The sequence below is a fragment of the Sinocyclocheilus anshuiensis genome, unplaced genomic scaffold, assembly GCF_001515605.1.
Source record: "Sinocyclocheilus anshuiensis isolate Anshui unplaced genomic scaffold, SAMN03320099.WGS_v1.1 scaffold635, whole genome shotgun sequence".
Lineage (NCBI taxonomy): Eukaryota > Metazoa > Chordata > Actinopteri > Cypriniformes > Cyprinidae > Sinocyclocheilus > Sinocyclocheilus anshuiensis.
Window position 1 is genome coordinate 998,294 of NW_015551039.1, and position 22,021 is coordinate 1,020,314.

The following is a 22,021-nucleotide window of genomic DNA, read 5'->3' on the forward strand; positions in this document are numbered from 1 at the left end:
TACTAAGAGAGATGGTTTTGATCAGGCCTGAAAAGCAATGTGATGTGAAAAAGATAAATAAATTGAAAAATTAGTTTTGTCCTAAGAAAACATTTAAATATGCTACTGTTTTTCTAGTCATCATGCAGAAGTCTTTGAAATATATTGTATTATGACAGTTGTATCACCCATTTTTTTACTTCATGCACTCCAAAAAATATCAAAATGAATTTTAATTCAGAAATTTAAAACAGGCCTTAAAAGCAATCTGAGTGGAAAAAGATAAATTAATGGATTTAAAAAGAAAACATGGGATTTAAATATGCTACTGTTTTTCTAGTCGTCATGCAAATTTGTTTGATCTTGTATTCAGTATTCCAACAGCAAATGTTCAAATTTAAAATCTGAAACCACCTTTGTTGCTGTTTAAAAAATGTAATCACATTATCATTATGCTTTGTGCAAACTTATGTTTGTCATTCCCAGGAAACGTGTAGTAGAAACTAGTGTTTAAAACATTTAGTTAACACCTGGCATCTATGCTGCAGCAGTCCAATGTATACTTTGAGAAAACAACCTTTGGCCTGGATGAGGGGTTTCCCAAAGCAGCATTAGTGGATTCGATTGGGAAAGTGCCATAGTTACATTTGGAAAGTACAGGCTGGCTTTGAGCCAAATACAAATGCCTTTTATTGTATTGTAAGTGTATGCAGCTCATCATAACCATATTATAGCTTAAAAAGTTTGCTCAGAGATTCAGCTGCTATATGGAAAACGGTTGTAGAGGCATGTAGGGTTTTTTATATATATTAAAGGGATAGTCCACCAAAAAATGAAAATACAGTAATCATTTACTCACCTTCAAGTCATTACAAACCTGTATGAATTTCTTTCTTCTGTGGAACACAAAAGAACATATTTTGAAGAATGTTGGTAACTTTCAGTGTATGGACAAAGAACACTGAGGCATTTCTCAAAATATATTCTTTTATGTTCCACAAAAAAGTCATATAGTTTACAGTTTTGAAATGCCATGTGGGTGAGTAAATGATAACAGAATTTCCTTTTTTGGGTGTATATGTATATGAACTTCATATTGATGAAGTATACATTTTAAGAAAGAAAAAAGATGGGAAAATCTACAATAATAATAATAATAATAATAATAATAAAAATTTTGTAACTTCTTATCTTAAAAACATGGCCTTTGTATCAGACGCAGTGAGATAATTTTTAGAAATAAAATAATGTATTAGATATGTTGCAAAAAATAAAAAATACATTATTTAGATGACTTTATTACTTTTATTTAATTTTATTACTTTACTACTTCATTACTTTTTTATTTTTATTTATAATTTTTTTTACACATTTTTATTTCTGACAGTTATTAATAAACAGAGTAATATACGAGTTATTTATTTCAATCTCAGACATTGTCATGGCTTTAGAATGCAAAGTGATTTTTTTTCTCTCCTTGCACTCCATTTGAAGAGAGCTCTTCATATGAACTTGAAACAGCACAGATCCACATTAAAACTGACAGGAAAGCACCTTCCAAAAGGGGCTTTTTAGACGCACAGGGGGGCTTTGTGATCCATCTCAACCCCAGTCACCTTCATCTTGCCCTCTGTGTTTACGATACACATCTTCTAACAGCCCGCTGAGATCAATGGTCAATGCAGGATGATTGTGCTTCAGAGAAGGCTTTGCAGACATGGATACTTGTCCGTGAGTGTGAGAGCCACAAAGATCTCAAAGCCTGTTTAACAATATAAAATCATCCTCCAGGTGGTCCACATGGAACAAACTCATTGCTAGTCAAGAGACTGAAGGTGCGGCTGGGTCTTATGAGTGTGAATGGAGCTTCACTCGTCTTTTGAAACGGCTCATGCCCGCTGTTTTTGCGGTGCTGTCTCTTTTGATGTTTGAGGTTGAGATTTTACACTAAAGAAAAGCTTTGTGGGAAGTTTTCCATGTGCTGGTATGTCAGCTGAAATAATGGCTGTTTTGACATGACTGGTGCAGAAACTTTCATCTTGGCATCATTCATATGTCATTCACTGGAATGAAAAAATGATGAAATTTTATTTCATGTCAATGCACAAAAAAAAGCACACGCTGGTCGCTCAGTTCCTCTGATTGTGGCCCTCATTTCTGTGACATTGTATGTGCTGATGAAACATGGGCCTTTATTTTGTATCAATCAGCGATGTAAGAGTAGCGTGCAAGTGTATGTGTCTCTGAGGATCTGTGGCAAGACTTTGTTCTTCTTTATTTGTTAAACCAACGTTAAAACACCAAGATATCTCTTTGGGATAGAGGCAAGCATCATCATGCAGCATTGAGGCTAGATGTGTGGACCACCAGGCGGCGGAGGTCTTCACATACAGGAATAAAGGTAGTGTGATATGAGCCTAACTCCTTAGGCTGAGAGTGATTACGCTCTGATTTGTGGTAAAGGGACTGGTGGTGCTTTGTCTGGCTCATCTAGATTTTTAGATAGAATGCAATGATAAGTGTCATGAAAGGAGCTTGTCATCAGTTTTTTTTGTGATTTTTTTCCCACAGCACCATGATGATGGCAGCAGGGGACAGCTGAAAGAGCTTGGATTTGGCAGAGATGCAGCATGGGTTGACAGGCAGGCGACAGAGCACCGGAGCTTCTGTCTCTTTGAAGTGTCTTCTCCGTGAGCATTTCTATTCCCAACTCATGTCTTTAAGAAAAAAAAAGAAAAGAAAAAAATGAATAAATACTTATTCAGCAAGGACACATTAAAGTGCCCCTATTATGGATTTTTGAAAATTACCTTTCATGCAGTGTGTAACACAGCTCTAAGTGAATGAAAACATCCTGCAAAGTTTTAAATCTGAAAGTGCACCGTGTATAAAGTTATTGTCTCTCAAAAGAAAGAGTTGACTCTGAATCATTGAAACAAGTGGTTTTTAAAACGAATCCCGTTATTACCCATAATAGGGGCACTTTAAGTTGATCAAAAGTGGCAGACAAGACATGCCATGTTAGAAAAGATTTCTGTTTCACATAAAGTCTGTTCTTTGAACTTTCTATTCATCAAAGAATCCAGAAAAATATACCACGGTTTCTACAAAAATAGTAAACAGCACAACTGTTTTTAACATTGATAATAATAAGAAATGTTCACAATATATCACAATATATCACAATATTTAACTGTATTTTTGTTTTTGATCAAATAAATAAAACAATTTGAGTGTACATTTAAATTGAAAATTAACATGAATTTCAGAATGTTATTATTTGGAATTATTTTTGTTTTGTTTTTGCTTTAATGACAAAACATGGCAAGGGACTCATACAAAGTCACATGATCAGTGTCACATATTTGCTTATTTGATTTGGAAATAGTGCATATTATAGTGCACAACATATTTATTTTCCATTTTAACTCACAGAGTTTCATTGTTGTAAGTGCAGTGTTGTAGTCGAGACCGGCTCATTCGAGTCCAAGTCAAGACCGAGAATGCATACTCCCAAATCCATGACAAAACCAAGATCATAAAAATATGGTCTTGAAATCTGCCTCAAATTTTTATGGTCTTGGACTTCAAGTCAGAGTCCAGGACCATATTTTCCTGGTCTTGGGAGCATGTGGATTCGGTCTTGACTCCATAATAGCACACTTATATTATTGAAATTCACCTAAAAAGTAGCGATACAATGGATTCATTCATTGTAAACACTGTATATAGTTTTATTCAGGTCTGTAATGGTTAAAGTAACCAATTGGAGTGTACACTTCCACAAAATAAAATGTTTGCTGTTCTTCTTTTTATCTACGCTGCATAGCACAGCATTAATGCCATCTAATGTTTCCCCCATATATCCCACAACACACACTAACCCTATGTTATCAGTTCTGCATGTCAAGTTTAAAAAGGCTATTTCCTCTTACCTAGAATGTTACCTGTATGTACCGAGGCCAATATTATAGCTGTCATCTCTGCCCAGTGCTCCCTGCATAAAAGAATCTTTTGTCCCAGTTGTAATTTAGACATTATTCAGCTCTCAGGTGCACACCGCAGAGTGCAGCGAGGAACACTATATCTGCTCTTGAACATGGCGTAACTGTTTCTTTTTGACAGAGTGGGATTTCACAGCAAGACATCACTACATGTTTAATTCCCTGATTGTTTTTCTTGTAAACGCTTCATGGTCACCATAAACACGGAACTGCACATACATGACTAATGCTGGTAAGGAATGTATTCCTATGATCACCGGTGATTTACATTTACAGCAAATCAAAAATTCTCACTCTTTTCTTTTTTGACAAGCGCTCAAGATTGTAAGCTGAAACGCTGAAAAGAAAAACATATGATGTCTTGAAAGTGACAACATAAACCTTACTGTTTCTTGCCTTAAGGCAATGGATTGTGCACACTGTTGTGATTGGTCACCATCGCTGACACTCATCTTGGAGCTCACATCCCTTTCACAAGGGAGAGAGATGCTTTTGTTTGATGGTGACAGGGGGAATGTCAGACTAAGCAGCGCTTCAGCTCTCAAAACCTCAGAAAAGCCTTAATGTGCACACAGAGCTACTTTGATGCGCTGATTCTTACACATCTGCAGCAAGCTTGGAATAAAGCTGAATAGCTGTCACTGTTTTTTTGTGTTAGAGTGGGCCATGTGAAGTCAGAGCCATAGAGTTTCTGGAATTATTGGCTGTGCGATAGAACATTCCTGTAGATGTTTGCAAAGTCTAGCTGCTTTTTTGACAAATAAAAGCTTTTTTTTCAATAAGAGGGTTCAAAATCTGCACGTTTGCTACTATTTATGGCATCCCATGAAGGAATCTCTCGAGACCAGTGCAGGAATAAAATCGTATTTTATTTATTTTGTTGGTTCTACACAAATTTTTGTGCAAAATCTGGTGTAACATTTGAAGTAACTCGTTCCTTGAATCTAATTTTAGGAATGTATAGCTGTGCTACTTTTGTTTATTTTTTATTCCAAGCAAAGACCGTTCTGTCTGTCATGATGCTAAAAAAATAGTATTGCAGATACCCAGTTGGCAACAGTGAAATAATGCCTGCAATAAAGCTAATTCCGTTTTCACACACTTCCTCATATCTGCACTGATTTTTACTACTTTCTAGTGCTAAAATAAATGTGAATGAATATAATATAAAATATATATGAAAGAAAGCCTGAATTATTCATTTTCCTTTTTTTTTTTTGACAGGGAATGGCGGGGCAGAGGGCAGAGGGGGGTGTGCATACATTACTGTGGGATAATTAACATCTAAAGCACTGGGTCATTCTGAGCCCTGCTGTGTAAGGAAACGCTGGCACATGCATTCTTCAGCTGCTCACTTGCCTTTAATCACGATATCTCCACTGGATCTATATAGGAAGGGTATTAAAAGATTAACTGAAACTTAACCAGCAATGACTTTTGATTGAAATTCTCTATTTGAAGAGGATGTGATTTTTACACTTATCTATTACTCGAGACCACAGCATTATATGTTGGTGGGAACTCCATTTATACCTGTCTGCCTACAAATGTCCCCTCCAGATAATTACGGCTGGGGTCAGATTGGTCTCAGGAGCCAAACTTCAATTCAGATGACAGGAAGTTTTTCCAAGCACTTCTAAGAAATAACATTTTAACCCCCGATTAAAACAATTAAGTTCAAAGGAAGAAAAACAACAAATCTAAATAGTCTTTTTTAAATCGCTGTGTAATAATCTTTACCTATTTCTTTACATATAGCCTTCAGTTTTAGTATCTAAAATATACAAAAATGCTAATTAGAGTTGACATGTGTATACCACATTATATACACTACTGTTCAACAGATTGGGTTTTGTAAGATTTTTCAGTGTTTTTAAGTCTCTTATGTTCACCAAGGCTGTATTGATTTGAACAAAAATACAGTAATATTGCGAAATAGTATTACAATCCAAAATACCTGTTTTCCATTTGAATATAGTTTTAAAATGCAATTTATTCCTGTGATACAAAGCTGACTTTAGTGTCACATGATCCTTCAGAAATCATTCTAATATGCTGATTTGCTGCTTAAGAAACATTTCTCATTTTCTATATTATATATAATCTATTTATAGACTCTCAGAGGAATGGAAAGTTCAAAAGAACAGCATTTATTTGAAATTAATTTTTTTTAACATTATAAATGTCTTTACTCTCACAATTTAATGCATCCTTGCTGAATAAAAGTTATTTTTTTTAAATCTTGATGACCACAGACTTTCTAACAGTATTGCATACATTACTTTTATTTAAGTACATATGAAGTTAAGTATTTTAATTGCTTGAAATTTAGTTCCTAAATTAGCTTGATGATAATCTCTCTATGATAATGCGCATAGAGAGATTTGACCTGAACTATACCTATTGAGTGACCTTTCTATATCAGAATCTCACATTTCTAATTCACCAGGTTCCCTCCAGAAATTCTTCTGCATGTCAGATGGTATACATCTTATCACCTTGTGCAGCATCTTGTTGTGGTAGCTTGTGTTGCCTTTGATATCGGAGAACATAGCGGTTTCACCAAAATAAAGGCCTCCTTTGTACTCCTCTGATTAACTTCTGTACTTGAGCTCCCTGATAAGGCTCGAAAAAAAAAAAATCCTCAAGAAGCCGACAACCGTAGATCCTGTTGGTTTTATTTATTGAGTTTTCTGAGAAAGCTTTGGATTTTGTTTAGTGCTTGAAATCGCCAAACTATTGATTGCTGTTATCTTTGCCATCACATCATAATAACGAATATCAGCTTTAACCCCTTTTTTTCTCATTGGAAAAAACGTTTATACATGTTTTATCCGATGTTAAATCTTAATTTCTTCTTAAGTATGCATGTGGTCTTCTGAGCTCTTTAAGAGATTTTAATGTGTTATGAACTACATTTAACAGATAAAAACTACAAAGCACATGTAAAAAGAGCTCCTTTGATAACCTGCCTGTGCACATTTGATCTCAAGCTATTTGAGTGAGTCAATGTTAGTCGTAGGCCTGAGGGCATGTACAGTACTCCAGCAACACAGATAGGAAATCACATCAAATTTTGATGTTGGTTTATCAAAAATATGGATTTTGGTTTGGCTCATTTACATGTTCTATCTTTTGTTGTATAAATAATATGTCTTGACAACGTGATATGGTAAACATGGATGTCTGCAACTCCTCAGCAAATTGGTCTGCATCTTCCTTACAGTATAGTTTGATTGCACAATGCAACATGTTTGATGCACAGTTCTTCAAACACTCTTACTTTTCTCTCCACAACTTGTGATCAGGGTGATAGGAATTCACAGTGAGGGGATTTCCTCTCATCTGAAGGCCTCCAAATGACTGTGAAGTGTGTTTTTGAAGTCCCTCACAACATCAGGTACATCTTACACTTCTGCAGGTCACCAACCACAGTTGAATATGTTCTGGACAATCAGGGCCTATATATTCTCTTACTTTGAGATCTTTGCAGAAGAGGTGAGGGATGCTGGTATTTTCACTGACATTTTGAAATGAATGCTGTTTCTTCATTCGTTAAAAAACACTCTACTGTTATTTTTAACTACAGCTCAGTGTCAGCTCACACTTTTGTACTTTTATAAGCAATCACTGTATTTGTCAGGCACTTTTATACCGAAGCAACTGGAAATTGAATCCTTGATTTTGGTGCTACTACCACTAGCAAATCACAACTCGCAGATCGCTTTTTTGTCTGATTAATTAATTAATTATCAAATATTACACCAAATCTTTAGTGAAATATTCAGTGAGCCACCAATCTACCATTTTATTTCAAGAACTAAAAAGGGATAATATCATCAGGATGTGATAATTTAACCCCTGAACCCCTCAGTCATACCCATGCTGTCTCTGATAGTGTTTTCATACACGTCTGATGTCTTGCCAGAACCTGCAGTGCTCAGCCCTATGATTTATAAAGTGTCTTGATGGGAGCGTTTTAATTGCATATGTTCGCATTGACAGGTGGCCGCTCTTTTTGATATTCACGCTTTGATCTCTGTATATATGATCACTGCAGGCCATGTCAAAGAAACCAAGACTCTACACATGGGATTTCACCAAGTAAAAACATCCTCTGGATTTCAGGTGCCACTACAGCTGATGATGTTGTAGATGGAAAAGACAGCAACATAGCATATGGTGTTTTGGTTTAATTAAATTGAACTGAGCCACAACAATCACTGTCATAACAAAAGCATGAGACTTATTTGCTTTTTATTGTGCGTGTATATATATATTCATATCCTTATCATCCAGGTGGATGCTGCACACTGGTGGTGGTTGAGGAGAGACCTCCCATATGATTGTAAAGCACTTTGTGTGTACAGCAATACACAATAAAGTGCTATACAAATGCATCATTCATGTCATGTCATATAACGTTTTTACATTAAATATGCATTATTTTTGATAAATTAAATTCATTAATATTTTATATTGATTTATATTAAATAAATTGCCCTGAAATAAATTTATCTCAAAATTAAATACATTTTATGTTACACTATTTCCTATGAAATTCATTGTACTACAGAATATTTTTTGTTGCTTAGAATAGTAAGAGAATAAGTGCTAGAAGGAGTGACTGGTTTCTCACCAAACAACAAAATCAACCACCGTCCCAATAAGTGAGGAGACCATTGATTTAGGCAACTGGAATCCAGGAAAGCGCTTGACAAGCAGAACTAATTTCTCCTCAAGAGACGTCAATAGGTTCTGATGGGGTTATTAAGGGGAATCAAAGATATTTGCATTTAGACAACGAGCAATTTGTCATGTAAACCGAAATCTCCTTTCACCCTTGAATGCAAAGGAACTCTAGCAGGAACCAAATGAAAGTTAATCAGGAATGTATGCCACAAAACACATGATGAATGAATTGCTTTAATGCCGAGCCAGGAAAACAAAGTATCTCTCAACATCCTCATCGATGTAGTGAGTTTATAGAGGACCACACAAATAGATAGAGAGTCCCATTGATTGTTTTCTGATGTACAAGTAATGCTTGAAAATTACCCTTGGGGTTTGAGGCCAAAGCATTTAATGTGTGCATGCTAACAGTACATAATGAAAAAGGTATGAAAAGAAAACAAATGACAAAATCCCAAAGATTTTCTTCTGCCATGCACTCTATTCATTGCAAACTGAACACAGAGCATGACAAATTCCTCTCACCTATCAGTTTTGCTTGGCCTACAAGGCAGTCCTCTTCTTGTTTTGTTATTTTACCTGGCAGTCCAGGTGTGAAGGGGTGAGGCCATGGAAAAACATTAAATTCTGCAGGCTTGTCATGAAAGAATCCATTGATTGACCTTTACATCAAGGAGCACAATGACAAATGGGTTAGCAATTTTCCGCCTCACTTATGGCCAACAATGCACATTTCCACTTTCACTTGCTAGCATTGAGTACAGTGCACATAACTTTCGCGGACTATGCAAACGCTGCATCGCCCACTTTACAAGTTTTCACAAATAAATTTTAATTTTATTCTCTTCTTATCAATTATAAGTTTTTATTGACCTCCCCAAATAATGACCCAGGTTTGTAAAGTGTTAATCTCACAGTCATTTTTGTATTAGTATGTAAAACAAACACTAATGATTTTCTGTTTTACTCAAGGATGTTATTGCATGTTCTAGCCACTGATTGAATTACTCGGAGTGCTTTAAGTATGTTTTGGGTGGAAAGTATGGAAATTAACCAATTGACCTTTGTGTTGACCTTTGGGTTAAGGGAGCTTTGTGGGAAAAGCTTGCTGTGGAGAATCAAAGACTTTTATGATGCCATTTCAAATGCTCATGGACACCAAGAAACATTTCTTCTGCATGTCAAAATGAATATGCATTTGTGTAGAACATGAATAAATGATGGCAAATGATTATTTGTTTTATAAAAATAAAAGAAATATATATATTTTTTTATCTTATTAAGGTAAGAAGTTCCCATTCAGATTGTTAAATTGTCACCGAATATCTCTGATATTTCAGAGGGCTGCAATTTTCAGGCCGTGAGTAGCTTCTGTCCTCAGATCAGATATGTCCTATAGGGATAAGCTGTCACACTGCTGGGAGCCTAATTGATGCCTCATGCTTTTGAGGAGCAATTATGGTGCCCAAATGTCAAGAGCTAATTTGTGGCTTTATAATGTGGACACATGGGCCAAGGAGAGGGCCAGATCCGGGCCCCTCTGGGAGAATCGGAATAGTTTGTTCAGCAGATGTGAGATGGTCTCCATAAAAAGTCTGGGGGTGGGGAAGAGCCTTCAGAAGATGTGAAGTCTACTGCAAAGTTGCTCAAAATGACAATTGTTAGAAATTTTTATCACATTGATCTGAGCTATTTTGCTCATACATTATTTTCACACTCTGAACTAGGCCTATTGTTTATCTGTTTGCAAAAGACATGGTTAGAAATGGCCAGTTCCTAAATACATGATAGAAAAAGACATGCAACATTGTAAGAGGTGTTTAAAAGTATTAAAATGCATAACCACTAGTTGGATCGTGTGTTGCTCCTGATGTCTCCATAGTGATGCAAACAACAGAACAAAAATGTAGCTACAGCTGACAACTTGAAAGTCAAAAGTCAATATAAAAACATCACATATTCATTGCCTACTTGAGGAGTGGTAAGACATGCAGTACAAAATGCAGCAAGGTGGTGTGCCAAAAAGGTGTGAAAGGATGTTATTAACTCTTCTGCACCTACACAGAAGAATCCTCAGGAAACCTTGAATATAGTTGATTCATTTCTTATTTCTTCAGACATGTTTCTTTAAAAATATTTAACACCACTTTTTTCTCATGAACTGTTGTGAATACATCAAGGAGAGCATATGGTCAACTTTTATGAAACTTTAATGTTTTTTTTTTATTTTGACAGTCCAAGTTATCATTTTCTTTCATTGTATTGAAAAGATTTAGCATTACATTTGAAAAGACTGCGATTGAAAGTTAGGTAACACTTTATTTTAAGGTGTCCTTGTTACACATGTTACATGTACTTACTATTATAATAACAATTAATTATGCATAATTACATGCAAGTAACCCTACGCCAGACCCTAATCCTAACCCTAACCTAAGTAAGTACATATAGTTAATTAATATTACTCAGTACTTAAATGTATAATTACACTGTAACAAGGACACCTTAAAATAAAGTGTAATCGAAAGTTTCAATGTAACATTGTGTATTTGTGTACATAACATATAACTGATATGCTAATAGATAATAACTAGTAATAGCTGCTGAAAATTTAGCTTTGCCATCATAGGAATAAATTACATTTTAAAAAATATATTTAAATAGTAAAAAGTTAGTTTAAATTGTAATAATATTTCACAGCATTTACTGTATTTTTAATCAAATAAATGCAGCCTTGGTGAGCATAAGAGAATTCTTAAAGAAAATAATTAAATAAATAAATAAACAAAAAACAAACAAATCTTAATTATTCCAAAATTTTGCCCAGTAATGTATTATTCAACAAATCTTTCAGCATTGTCATTTGGCTTTAACGAGGTCGTTTATGCAAAAAGGCTCTAGATAAACAGTTGCTGAGAATATTGTCAGACGCCACCCTTGTGCAAACATAAATCTGCCCTGAGACAACAGCTTAAAACACCAGGTGAGACTTTGCCACTTCCCCCAGTCTGTAAAGATATGAATTATGCACTATTGTAATCCACACGGACTACAAAGCTACCAAGGCTGTATTTCCACGGGTTTGCATGAACTCCCGCCCCATTTTCACAGCTGACAAACACTGGGCCTTGAAGATCAGAGACCCAGGGCATGCTGACATGTGCTGTGGGAACACCTGCGATGTCTGATTGGGCCGCAGACACAGATCCCTCACTTACACACCTGTCTGTGGACCCATGCCACTCTCCCTCCCTCTCTCTCTCTCTCTCTCTCTCTGTCACACACACACACACACACACACACACACCTATCTGATAGGGTTTCTTTGAGAGCTCTTTGAGGCCACGTCTGAGGTGATGAAAATAAGGGTGCATCCATTAAGTGCATGAGGCAGGGCTGAGAGAGGGCATGGATGAAGGATTTAAGTGTTGCCTGTAAAGTGCCTCAGACCACCTGCTAGAAGTACAGACAAAGGCATATATTTCAGCTCAGACAAATGGAAAAATATTGGTTCTTCAAGTGTCAGGGACAAACTCTCTTCCATTAAAGTGATGACCTAATAGCTATTGTAACATTTGCACAAAACAAACAAAATAATTACATGAAACTTGGGGAAAAATTGACTTTTTATTTGTTAAACCACATTTTACTAACTTAATCTATATACGATAGAAATCAGAGCACTTTGTGATTTTTAAATTGTTTATCTTTCATTTCTGAATGGAGCGAAGCTTATATATTCACACTCATCCTCCACCCTCATTTATCTGTTGTTAACAATCACTCTATGGTGTTAAGATGGGGAAAATCCCACACTGTAATTCTGGTAAAATGTTACAGGTACACTCCCATCTAAGACAGACCCTGGCTCACCATCACAGAGATACTGAGATCACAGATTATATCTTCATGCTTCAACATAAAATGTCATCTCATCCGTTTAGAAACTGTGTATAGATGTGCCTCTTTAGTAATTGTTGTGGAAATGTCTCATTCAGCCGTTAAACAACATTCAGGAAGGTTTAGCCCCTGGTGTTTAAATCTCATATCATTTCCCTAGTGCTTCTTGGTTTCATGTGAAAATGCTGGTACTATCTGTCAAAGAAAACACCAAACCTAGTGGGGGTTATTGATAGGAGGAATTAAAACAATATTTGAAAAGGGTATTTTAAATTTTTTGATCTCACAATACAGACTGCACAGCAGACACATTTTCGCTTTATAACTTTGCCTGATATATTTAGCAGGCATCATTACTAGCATCAGCTGAGATTACTCTAACTTTGGGTTTGACCCAAAAGTAAAGGTCAGTTTTTATTTCACTCAGATTCAGTCATTGTGTAGCTGTTACCTGAGAAGGTCTCGCAAAAGAACTTTGATGCTGATGAGTGCAGGACAACCCTGGGTCTCAGCTAAACAGCAACTTAAAGAAATAGTTCAGCCAAAAATGAAAAGTTATTCACCCTCAAGTCATTCCAAACCTGTGACTTTCTTTTTTCTGCAGAACGCTAAAGAAGATAGAAGATATTTTGTTAGTAACCAAACAGTTTTAGCCACCATTGACTTGTAAATCATTTATAGTTTCAGAATATATGGACTCTATTGGATCTTTTTTTTCTAGATAATAATAATTTCACAATTAATAAATCACATCAAACAAAACAAGCTTTTTAATGATAATACTTGATTTAATAGCCTGTAAAATGTACTGTGCAGCATGCCATTCTGGGGAATCCTGCTTGAAACAAATCTATTAAAATCACAGAGTCTCATGGCATTCTTCATACATTTGCAATAGGAAATCACAATCTTTCTTAATATCATCAGTGATAATAAGTAACTTGTACAGCTTCCGTCACATAAAAAGAACAGCTTTGCCACTATTTCAAAGCACCTTCTACTGTTTGGTCTAATAAAAAATCTACTTTTAGATGTAAAAATATATATTTATATTTTCAAATAAATAAATACATACAATAAATATGTGTATCAAGAACTGTATAAATAACATCATGTGAGATGGCAACTCCTGTTCTTCACCGTCCCAGTTCTGTCATCTCTGAGCATCATGTACGCATTGTTCCTTCAAGTCCTCCTTAACCCATACTGAATATTTCCAGAGCAAAGCAGAACCATGTTTAAAACCTCCAAAATCCTCAGTTTTGGGTTTCAAGGACATGTTATGCTACTAGTCTGTTATAACCAGCAACAAAGGCACCAACTGCAGCTTGGCTTTCACACGTAGGGAGTCTTTTGAGACTGTTCTCTTCACCATCAGTACTGGTCAGTGCATTTCCAGAGCAGATCTCAGGTTTGGACACGGTGGCCAAACATTAGCATCTCCACCTCATGTAGAGAAGAAACTGGGCATCCCTCTCACCCTTTAACTGGGACTGATGGTCTCAGCTGTGTCCAAGCACTTCTTTGTAAAGTTCTGGAACTTTTTCAGGGTCCACTGGTCTTGGAAGAAAGTGAGTGAACTTTTGATGTCTCCTAGATTTTGTCCCATCACGTGGCGTGCCATCCTTGTTGAGAGCCACAAAATATCGTGCTCCTCTCTCCCCATGCTTGTAGAGATTAGAAGAGTATGTGTTGTACCAGTTCTCCTCAAACTGCTCACGAAAGACACATTCTGCTGTGAGTTTCTCCTAAGAAACAAAAAAACATTTTAAGTGATATAATTCATGCAATAATTAATAACACTGAGAGAGGTGGCCAAAATGATAAAACATATATGCCATCTACTGGGCTTGAATAAGAACAACAATTATGCAGAATCATTCTTGGAGGTAAAAAAAGATCTTAAAAAGTCAAAACTCTGCTTACAGAGCCGTAAAGTTCTCCCTTGTCGTTCATCCCAAGGTAGAGACCACTGTCCACTCCACGGATGCTTATTAATCCAACTGCAAGACTTATGAATTCCAAAATACCTGGAGAAGAATAAATCAATTGTTCAGATGTTCTTTGAAGTCTAAACCCTCATCACACATTGTGTGGAAGTTGAAATGCAATGCATTTTCCATCTGTATACTGCATATACTATTATAGAGTTAAAATAAATATAATTAAAAAAAAAAGTTCTTTAGAAGTTTTTTGCCCATTAGATTCAGAAAAGGACAAGGTTATTTATTTGTTTTATTTTTTTTTAGAAATTAAAAAAGTAGTTGTTATTACATTTTACTTTGTTCATATCAAGGTATTGAATTTGTGGATTCTTTAAAATTGACCAGAACAATTTTGAGTTGACCTATAAGGACTATAAAAACGAGAGAACCTGTTTTAAAAGCGTACGGTCAAAGTGGGTACATATTATAATTCACTTTCTGTTTAAACAAATCAAACATGCTGAAAAGAAAGTGGGAAATTACCAAAACGACTGTGGTCCTTTCTCGTGCCCTGCACGCTGCCATCCGGGAGTATTTCAAGGTGAAATCCAGTCCTGCAGTACAACTGTCTTCTCCGCAGGATCCCTTTCAAATGCGTTAGATCTGCAGAGGTGCTCCGTGACAGTCTCTCTGCTGGAACTAAATGATCATTCAACAGCCCGAGGTTTTCTCCTAGAGGTGGTAGGAAGAACTGTGATCCGACCTGTCCCAAACCCTCCAGGCTCTGTAAAAACGTCCCGATCTCTCCCATAGCTGCCATCACAAACCTCCAATCCAGCAGGAGCGGTCAGGGAAACTTAATCTAAATGAATATGGTGAAGCAATCGTCCAAAGCTATAGCTACGTTACGACGAATAATATCCATGCGAGCACGTCACTTGTAGTGGATCCATGCTGAGCGCATATGAAATATCACTCGACTCCTGTAGATTAGGTATACAGACATATCCAGTGGGCAAGAAACTTCACTGCAAAGAACTGACTTCCTTTAATTTCTGTTCTCATGCCTCGTCCACATGGTGGCCGGTGGTGCTTTCTGACATGAATAAATGTGGAGCAGGTATGAGGCAGCAGGTAGGCTATGTGTTGTTGTGGGAAGTGCTTTGCGCAGTGAGTGGCTGCTGTGCGCGCGGGGCAGGTGCAGAGATTGGACTTCTGTGGGCGGGACGTCGGGTTGGTCCAGCCTTGAGTTTTTGCGCACAATCTCAGTTGTGTTTTAGTTTATGTCTGTGACATATGTTTGTGTGGGTCAGGTTTTGCATACAGTGTGGGCTGAATCTATCTCACAAGCAGAGTAAATCTTAAAACCACGAACATTATGGGAAGCAGGAGGAAAACAACTTAAACATTCGGAATAATGCTACACTGGAAATTGACAAAAATAAAAATCATATGACAGAATGACAGCGACAAGACACAGGCAATAAAAATGAAATAAGTGAATAATAAAAAAAAATATATATATAATATAAATAGCATATACATATAAATAATATAATATAAATAATATAACATATGGTAATGATGGGCAATGGCATAATTATTCTGAACAGGTGAATTTGCCTTTGACAATAATTTGTACAATCTGTTTTTTTTTTGTGAGATATAAGTTATAGATTTCTATATTTAATTTGTATCAGAAAAATATAGGAATATTATATAAAAGATGGACAAAAAAAACAACAACACTTAGCACAGATGCTGAAACAAAATCTAGTGCTACAGCACACCCAAACTCTCCTGTAGTATTTTATCTGCAACTGTTTACCAAGTCAAATTAAAAGAAACCCACAATAAAACGAAATAAAGACTTTAACTTGAAATTAAGGCTTTAACTATGACTTCTAACTATGACCTGAATGGAAAGGACATTTGACTGCAAATACAGCTGCTAATGTGTTCATGCACGACGTGCTGTATCGAGGTCGCATTTTTCATCTCGCGATGAGTGAGCGCAGTCTGCCCGCGGTGACACAGTCATGATGGCCGCCGTGCGTCGGTTTCTGGCTCTTCGAAACAAGTTCACCAGCTCTACAAACGGTTTAAGCCTTTACGTTAACAGCAGACAGTCATCGAGGGAAAGAGCAGTTCTGAGGCGTGTAGGGACAGGACTGTGTATCACTGTCGGCGGATTCACTGTTGCATACTACAATTCGGATCGGGATCGGGGACACGCAGCTAGTCTGCGTGTATTGATTTCTCCGCTCCCAGCCGTGGCTGCAAAAGAGAAGGTATCTAAATCTTAGTAGTCTACACTTTGAAATGTTTACGTTTGTGTTTTACATTGAATATTTCTCTAGCATCCCGGTTTTTATTATGCTTAAAGTCGTAAATTCGGTGGAATACGTACTTGTGCCATCAAAACTGTCGCTCTCCAACGGAGAGGTGCTGAATTCGGTGTCTTAATTCATCAGTCAGGTGATACGCTGTGATTCTATAAAACTATATATAAAAGAAATATTGGAGTACATATTATAAGTACATATTGGGACATTTTATAGGCCTAGATATGTTCTGCCTGTGTAGTATTGACTTATGCTCTGAAAGGGTCATTTTACTACGCATGCAAATTCAGTCAACAACCTTTTCTCCTGTATTGTCAAAATCTCTTGTCATTTGTCTCTCAGTCAGATTTGTTGGTCTACATTAATACATCAGTACTTCGATCTACGTTAGTGTTTCCTAAACCACAATATGTTTCTTAGATTCATATTGTGATTGATGTCATTTATTACAATACTATTAGTCCTATTAAAGTCACTTTTATACAAAAAATAACCAATACTATGGGAGAAAAACAAACTATATTCTGCTTTAAGGTTCATCCACACAAATGTACAGTATGTTTTGTGCACATTACACACATTATTTTGATTTTTGTGTTTCCTTAAAATTTGCTATTAAATCATGAGATTAATCATGATTTATTAAATTAATTAATTTACTATTATTATATTTTATAGTTAACAAAGCAAAAGAAGCCTCTGGGTTGTGTTTAAGTGCCTCTGGTACACCTACTCTTCGTTTTGACTGTTGTTGAAAAAGCAATTATCAGTCTGTTATCAGATTGATCATTAAACCACACAGGATTAAATCAGTCTTGTGCGACTCTCTCCGCACTGTTCCCTTTTGTTTTTGTACTCTTGTCTGCTTGGGTCGTAACCTTGACTTGTGGACTGAGATGCAGGAATACAGGGTTGAGGTAACTGGACACGGCGGCTTGGCAGCCGGGTCGACGTTTGATGGGGTAATAAGTACCAGGGCATACATTCCCAGGGTGTTTGCACAGTGCCCAGTGGGCCTGGCTGCCGGCCACTGTAGAGTGAGAAGAACACTGTCCTCTTGATATTTCTGCTTGTGGATGTTTGTGTGCATGTTTTTTTTTTTTTTTTGTACAGGAATGGTAGCGATATTAAAAACCGGGAGGAGGCCATTCACTGAAAGAAGGAAAAAGAAAATGGCTAGCACTTTCTGTAATGTCATGCCTGTCTTATCCTATATTTTTATGTAAGTGAGATGTGTATTTGTTTGATTATAGGCCAGTGCATCTGGTGAAGATGAAGAGGTTTCGATGTCTGCTCATGAACACAGGTTCAGGCTCTTCAGTTCACTGGAGTATGATGGACAGCTTTACATGACTCCCCTCGACTTTATCGAGTCAGTCACTATGAGTGAATCAAAGAGTGAGTTACACAAACAGTTAATCTTCTTTCATAGAAGAATATACAAACTCATCATATGATTGTGTAACTATAGAATACCACATGAAGCTCTCAGATTTGTAGTGTCTGGCATATTGCAAGTAACACTGTTTGAGATAAATAATTACCCAGCTAACAGAGAATGTTCTCAGAACTTTGACTAATGTTCTGGCAAAATACTTTCTTCCAGTAACATTAATAGAATATTTGTTCAGAGTTATCTGGTCTTTAATAATGTTCTCGAAACATAAGCACAATTTTTCTGTTGAACAAAAGAGAAATTTTGGGAGAAAAGAGGGCTAGTTGCTCTGTTCAATGGAGCATTAAACTTCAAAAGGAATTCAAAAGCACCATAAAAGAGAAGTAACAGTGGCCATGAATCACAAATCATTTACAGTAGCGTTTTTGTGAACCAGATCAACCAATTCATTAAAAAAAAACATTTAACTAACGCATGAATAGCATATTCTCAATAGCATTTTTTTATTTCTCCATTTGTGGATTTCAAACAGCATGACATAAGCAGTAAATAATGATAGAATATTCATTTTTGGGTGAACTATACCTTTTATTGCAAATATTTGCCTCAGTGAGGAATAACCCTATAATCTTAAAAGCAAGTAACCCTGCAGGCATAAAATCAGCATATGTAGCCGTAACACATGCATCTCTGCCAGCATCACACTTATGACCCATTTATGTAACCAAAATATGAAACCAGCAAGACAGACAACTTCTAAACATGTGTGTCAGGTACCGTGGATCTCAGCTAAACTGAATTCATTAAGTTCATATCTCACATAAAGTGGAAAGGCACTGAGATCGGTCCAGATGGTAGAGTTGATATGCTCTATAAATGTATTTTCAGGACCCAGCTATACTTGTAGGGGAGTTGAGTTTCAACCAGTCATGTTTGCTGCTATCTGAAACTTGGACTTCCTGGAATGTGCAGACGAGAATAAAATGTGAACTGTTATATGACGGGCAAACATTGCATCACCATCTTTAATGGCATATGCGTGACGGAACAAATAGTGGTATTTATTGTTTTATGCTGTGGCTGTAAAGCACACTTTGACTGCATTATATAAACAAGCTACAGTTGTTTTGATTTTATAGTAAATACTCTGCTAAAGTGTTTTTGTTTTGCTTACCACCATAAATATTAGGATTTTTTTCTTTTCATTTATTTATTAAATTGTATACAAAACAAAAATTGAGTATTAAATGTTATCTCTATTATTTATTAAAGAATAATTCTATATAGCTAATAGCTATCTATGGCAAGTAATCATGCATTTCAGGAAATTGCACTGCCACTTGCATTTTCTGCAGATACGAAAAAGACTTATTTCTGCAGATATGACTTATATAAGACTTATATTTTGCATATATGCAAAAGACTTAGAAACTGATTCACCCTGTCAAAACATTTTAGACTGTCTGCTTCACTGTAACAGTATCTTTTCAACCTGAACGACATATTCTACAATAAGAGAACAACAGATTTTCTGTATGTTATCAGTATTTGAATTTAAGATTTTTGTAGCCTAAGTAAAATTTTGTCATTAATACAGAATTATGTGACATAAAGTAGAGTGTTATGCTATACTTTTGATAAATTTTTTATCCTGGAATCTGGCTTTTTTTTATTGTCTGCTTTCATTTAGAAATAGTTTAAAGCTGCAGTCCGTAACTTTTTTGTGTTCAAAATTAACAACATATATATAATAATCGAGTACACCATTAATCCATTTTCCAAACCGTGTTTTTGGCTTATCCAGAATCCCTACGGTACACCTATAATAAATGTTTATATTCGGACTATTTTAGACTGGTTCGGGTAGGTACCGCTGCGGAGTAGCCCAGCACCTGCGTGATTCGTCATAGACCTAAACAGAGAGAAGTAGCTCCGGCTACAATGTTCTTCCGCAAGACGCACGCAGTTCTGTTTATTAACCGCTAGAGCGCCAAAAGTTACGGACTGCAGCTTTAAATGATACCATAAATAATTCTTATATCTGTTTTTATTTATTTATTTTTTTTAGAAAAGAGGTTTTGGAGATCCCTCACAAAACAGGTTTGATTTTTTATTTTTTTTTACTGAGTATTTATCTGAGTTTAGAAAATCTTAATGATCCTGAATATGTGCTTTTTTAAAAGGATCTAGACAAGGTTCTGTCAGATACGCCACCTGTTTGGAAAGGATCATCCCATCTGTTCCGAAACCTGCGGGAAAGAGGTGAGACCTAATAATCTTGTTATGTAAATCGATTTGTATTGCATAATGCAGTGTCATTTGCTTTGTCATTTGATCATTGTTTACTACAATAAATGCTTCCAGGCAACTTGATTTTGAGAGGATCTGCTTTCAAACTGCGATGTTTATGGCTATCATTCTAAATATACACTAATGGCCAAATTATGAATGATGTGCTTAAAACTGAAACATCTCTAATTAACAGATATTGTGATGTAGGTACAATTAGGATCAAGTTTTTAGAGAGTGCAGATGCTTAGGCCACCCACATACACAGTGTTTTGAAACAGTCCGGATCCTGAAACTTGGCCTCATGCAGCAGGAGAATGCACAGGTTGTAAAAACTCTCTTATCTCTCAATCAGTCTGACATTACTGTGACTTTGCTCTGGGATAATCACAGATAGGAAGGTGACAAAAAACACCCAGTGCATAACATGTGGTATGTCATTTTGAATAGAAAATAATCACACATTCAGCCAAAGGGTGCACCATGCTCACACAGTCACACTAATCCATAAATTACCCAGCTTTATATTACCCTGAGGTCTTACTTTCTAGACGTTCTTTTAGAAAAAGCAGTATTTGCTTATCATACTTGACATATCAGCAACAATAGACAAATTAAAATGTATGGTATTGCAAGAATTCTAAAAATGACATTGCCCACAATGTTAAAAAAAGAAAGGAAAAAATATGTGTGTATACAGTGGTGTGAAAAAGTTTTGGCCCCCTTTCTGATTTCTTATTTTTTTGCATGTTTGTCACACTTTAATGTTTCAGATCATCAAATACATTTAAATATTACACAAAGATAATGCAAGTAAATACAAAATGCAGTTTTTAAATGATGATTTCATTTATTAAGGGAAAAAAGCTGTCCAAACCTACGTGGGCCTACGTGAAAAATTAATTGCCCCATCCTGTTAAATCATGAAAGAACTGCAATTAACCACATTATTTTAGAAAGCTGAATTAAATTTCACTAGCCACACCCAGGCCTGATTACTGCCAGACCTGTTGAATCAAGAAATCACTTAAATAGAACCTGTCTGACAAAGTGAAGCATGCTTAAAGAGCAACACATGCCGCGATCTAAAGAAATTCAAGAACAGATGAGAAACAAAACAGTTGACATGTATCAGTCTGGAAAGGATTATAAAGCCATTTCTAAGGCTTTGGGACTCCAGCGAACCACGGTCAGAGCCATTATCCACAAATTGAGAAAACTTGGAAAAATGGTGAACCTTCGCAGGAGTTGCCGGCCAACCAAAATTACTCCAAGAGCACAACGACGACTCATCCAAGAGGTCTTAAAAGAAACCAGAACAGCATCTAAAGAACTGCAGGCCTCACTTGCCTCAATTAAGGTCAGTGTTCATGATTCAACAATAAGAAAGACTGGGCAAAAACGGCATCCATGGGAGAGTTCCAAGGCAAAAGCCACTGCTGACCAAAAAGAACACAAAGACTCGTCTCACATTTGCCAAAAAATATCTTG

General features: G+C 36.2%; 2 protein-coding genes across 3 annotated transcripts in view; one reads left to right on the top strand and one right to left on the bottom strand.

Annotated features, from left to right (window-relative positions):
* Nucleotides 1–14,077: 14,077 nt before the first annotated feature.
* Nucleotides 14,078–15,320, bottom strand: LOC107661435 (fibroblast growth factor 20-like). Its single transcript, XM_016451012.1, has 3 exons — nt 15,044–15,320; nt 14,502–14,605; nt 14,078–14,323 (listed from the first exon to the last, which is right to left on the bottom strand). Exons 1-3 carry the CDS (start codon nt 15,318–15,320, stop codon nt 14,078–14,080), a joined length of 627 nt encoding a protein of 208 aa, XP_016306498.1.
* Nucleotides 15,321–16,523: 1,203 nt separating this feature from the next.
* The window catches only part of LOC107661411 (calcium uptake protein 3, mitochondrial-like), a 17,789-nt gene continuing 12,291 nt past the window's right edge, over nt 16,524–22,021 (top strand). For both annotated transcript variants that reach the window (XM_016450979.1, XM_016450980.1), the window contains exons 1-4: nt 16,524–16,791; nt 18,099–18,243; nt 20,310–20,341; nt 20,425–20,503. In XM_016450979.1, the coding sequence (XP_016306465.1) occupies nt 16,540–16,791; nt 18,099–18,243; nt 20,310–20,341; nt 20,425–20,503 (508 nt within the window). In that variant the 5' untranslated portion in view covers nt 16,524–16,539. The remainder of the gene's footprint in view (nt 16,792–18,098; nt 18,244–20,309; nt 20,342–20,424; nt 20,504–22,021) is intronic.

Bases quoted from the DNA above. Each gene is read 5' to 3' on its own strand.
- LOC107661435 (XM_016451012.1), bottom strand. From the start codon at position 15,320: ATGGCAGCTATGGGAGAGATCGGGACGTTTTTACAGAGCCTGGAGGGT. The intron at 14,606-15,043 runs GTAATTTCCCAC...ATTCTTCTCCAG, and splicing joins AAAGGACCACAGTCGTTTTG to GTATTTTGGAATTCATAAGT. The intron at 14,324-14,501 runs GTAAGCAGAGTT...TTTGTTTCTTAG, and splicing joins AGGGAGAACTTTACGGCTCT to GAGAAACTCACAGCAGAATG.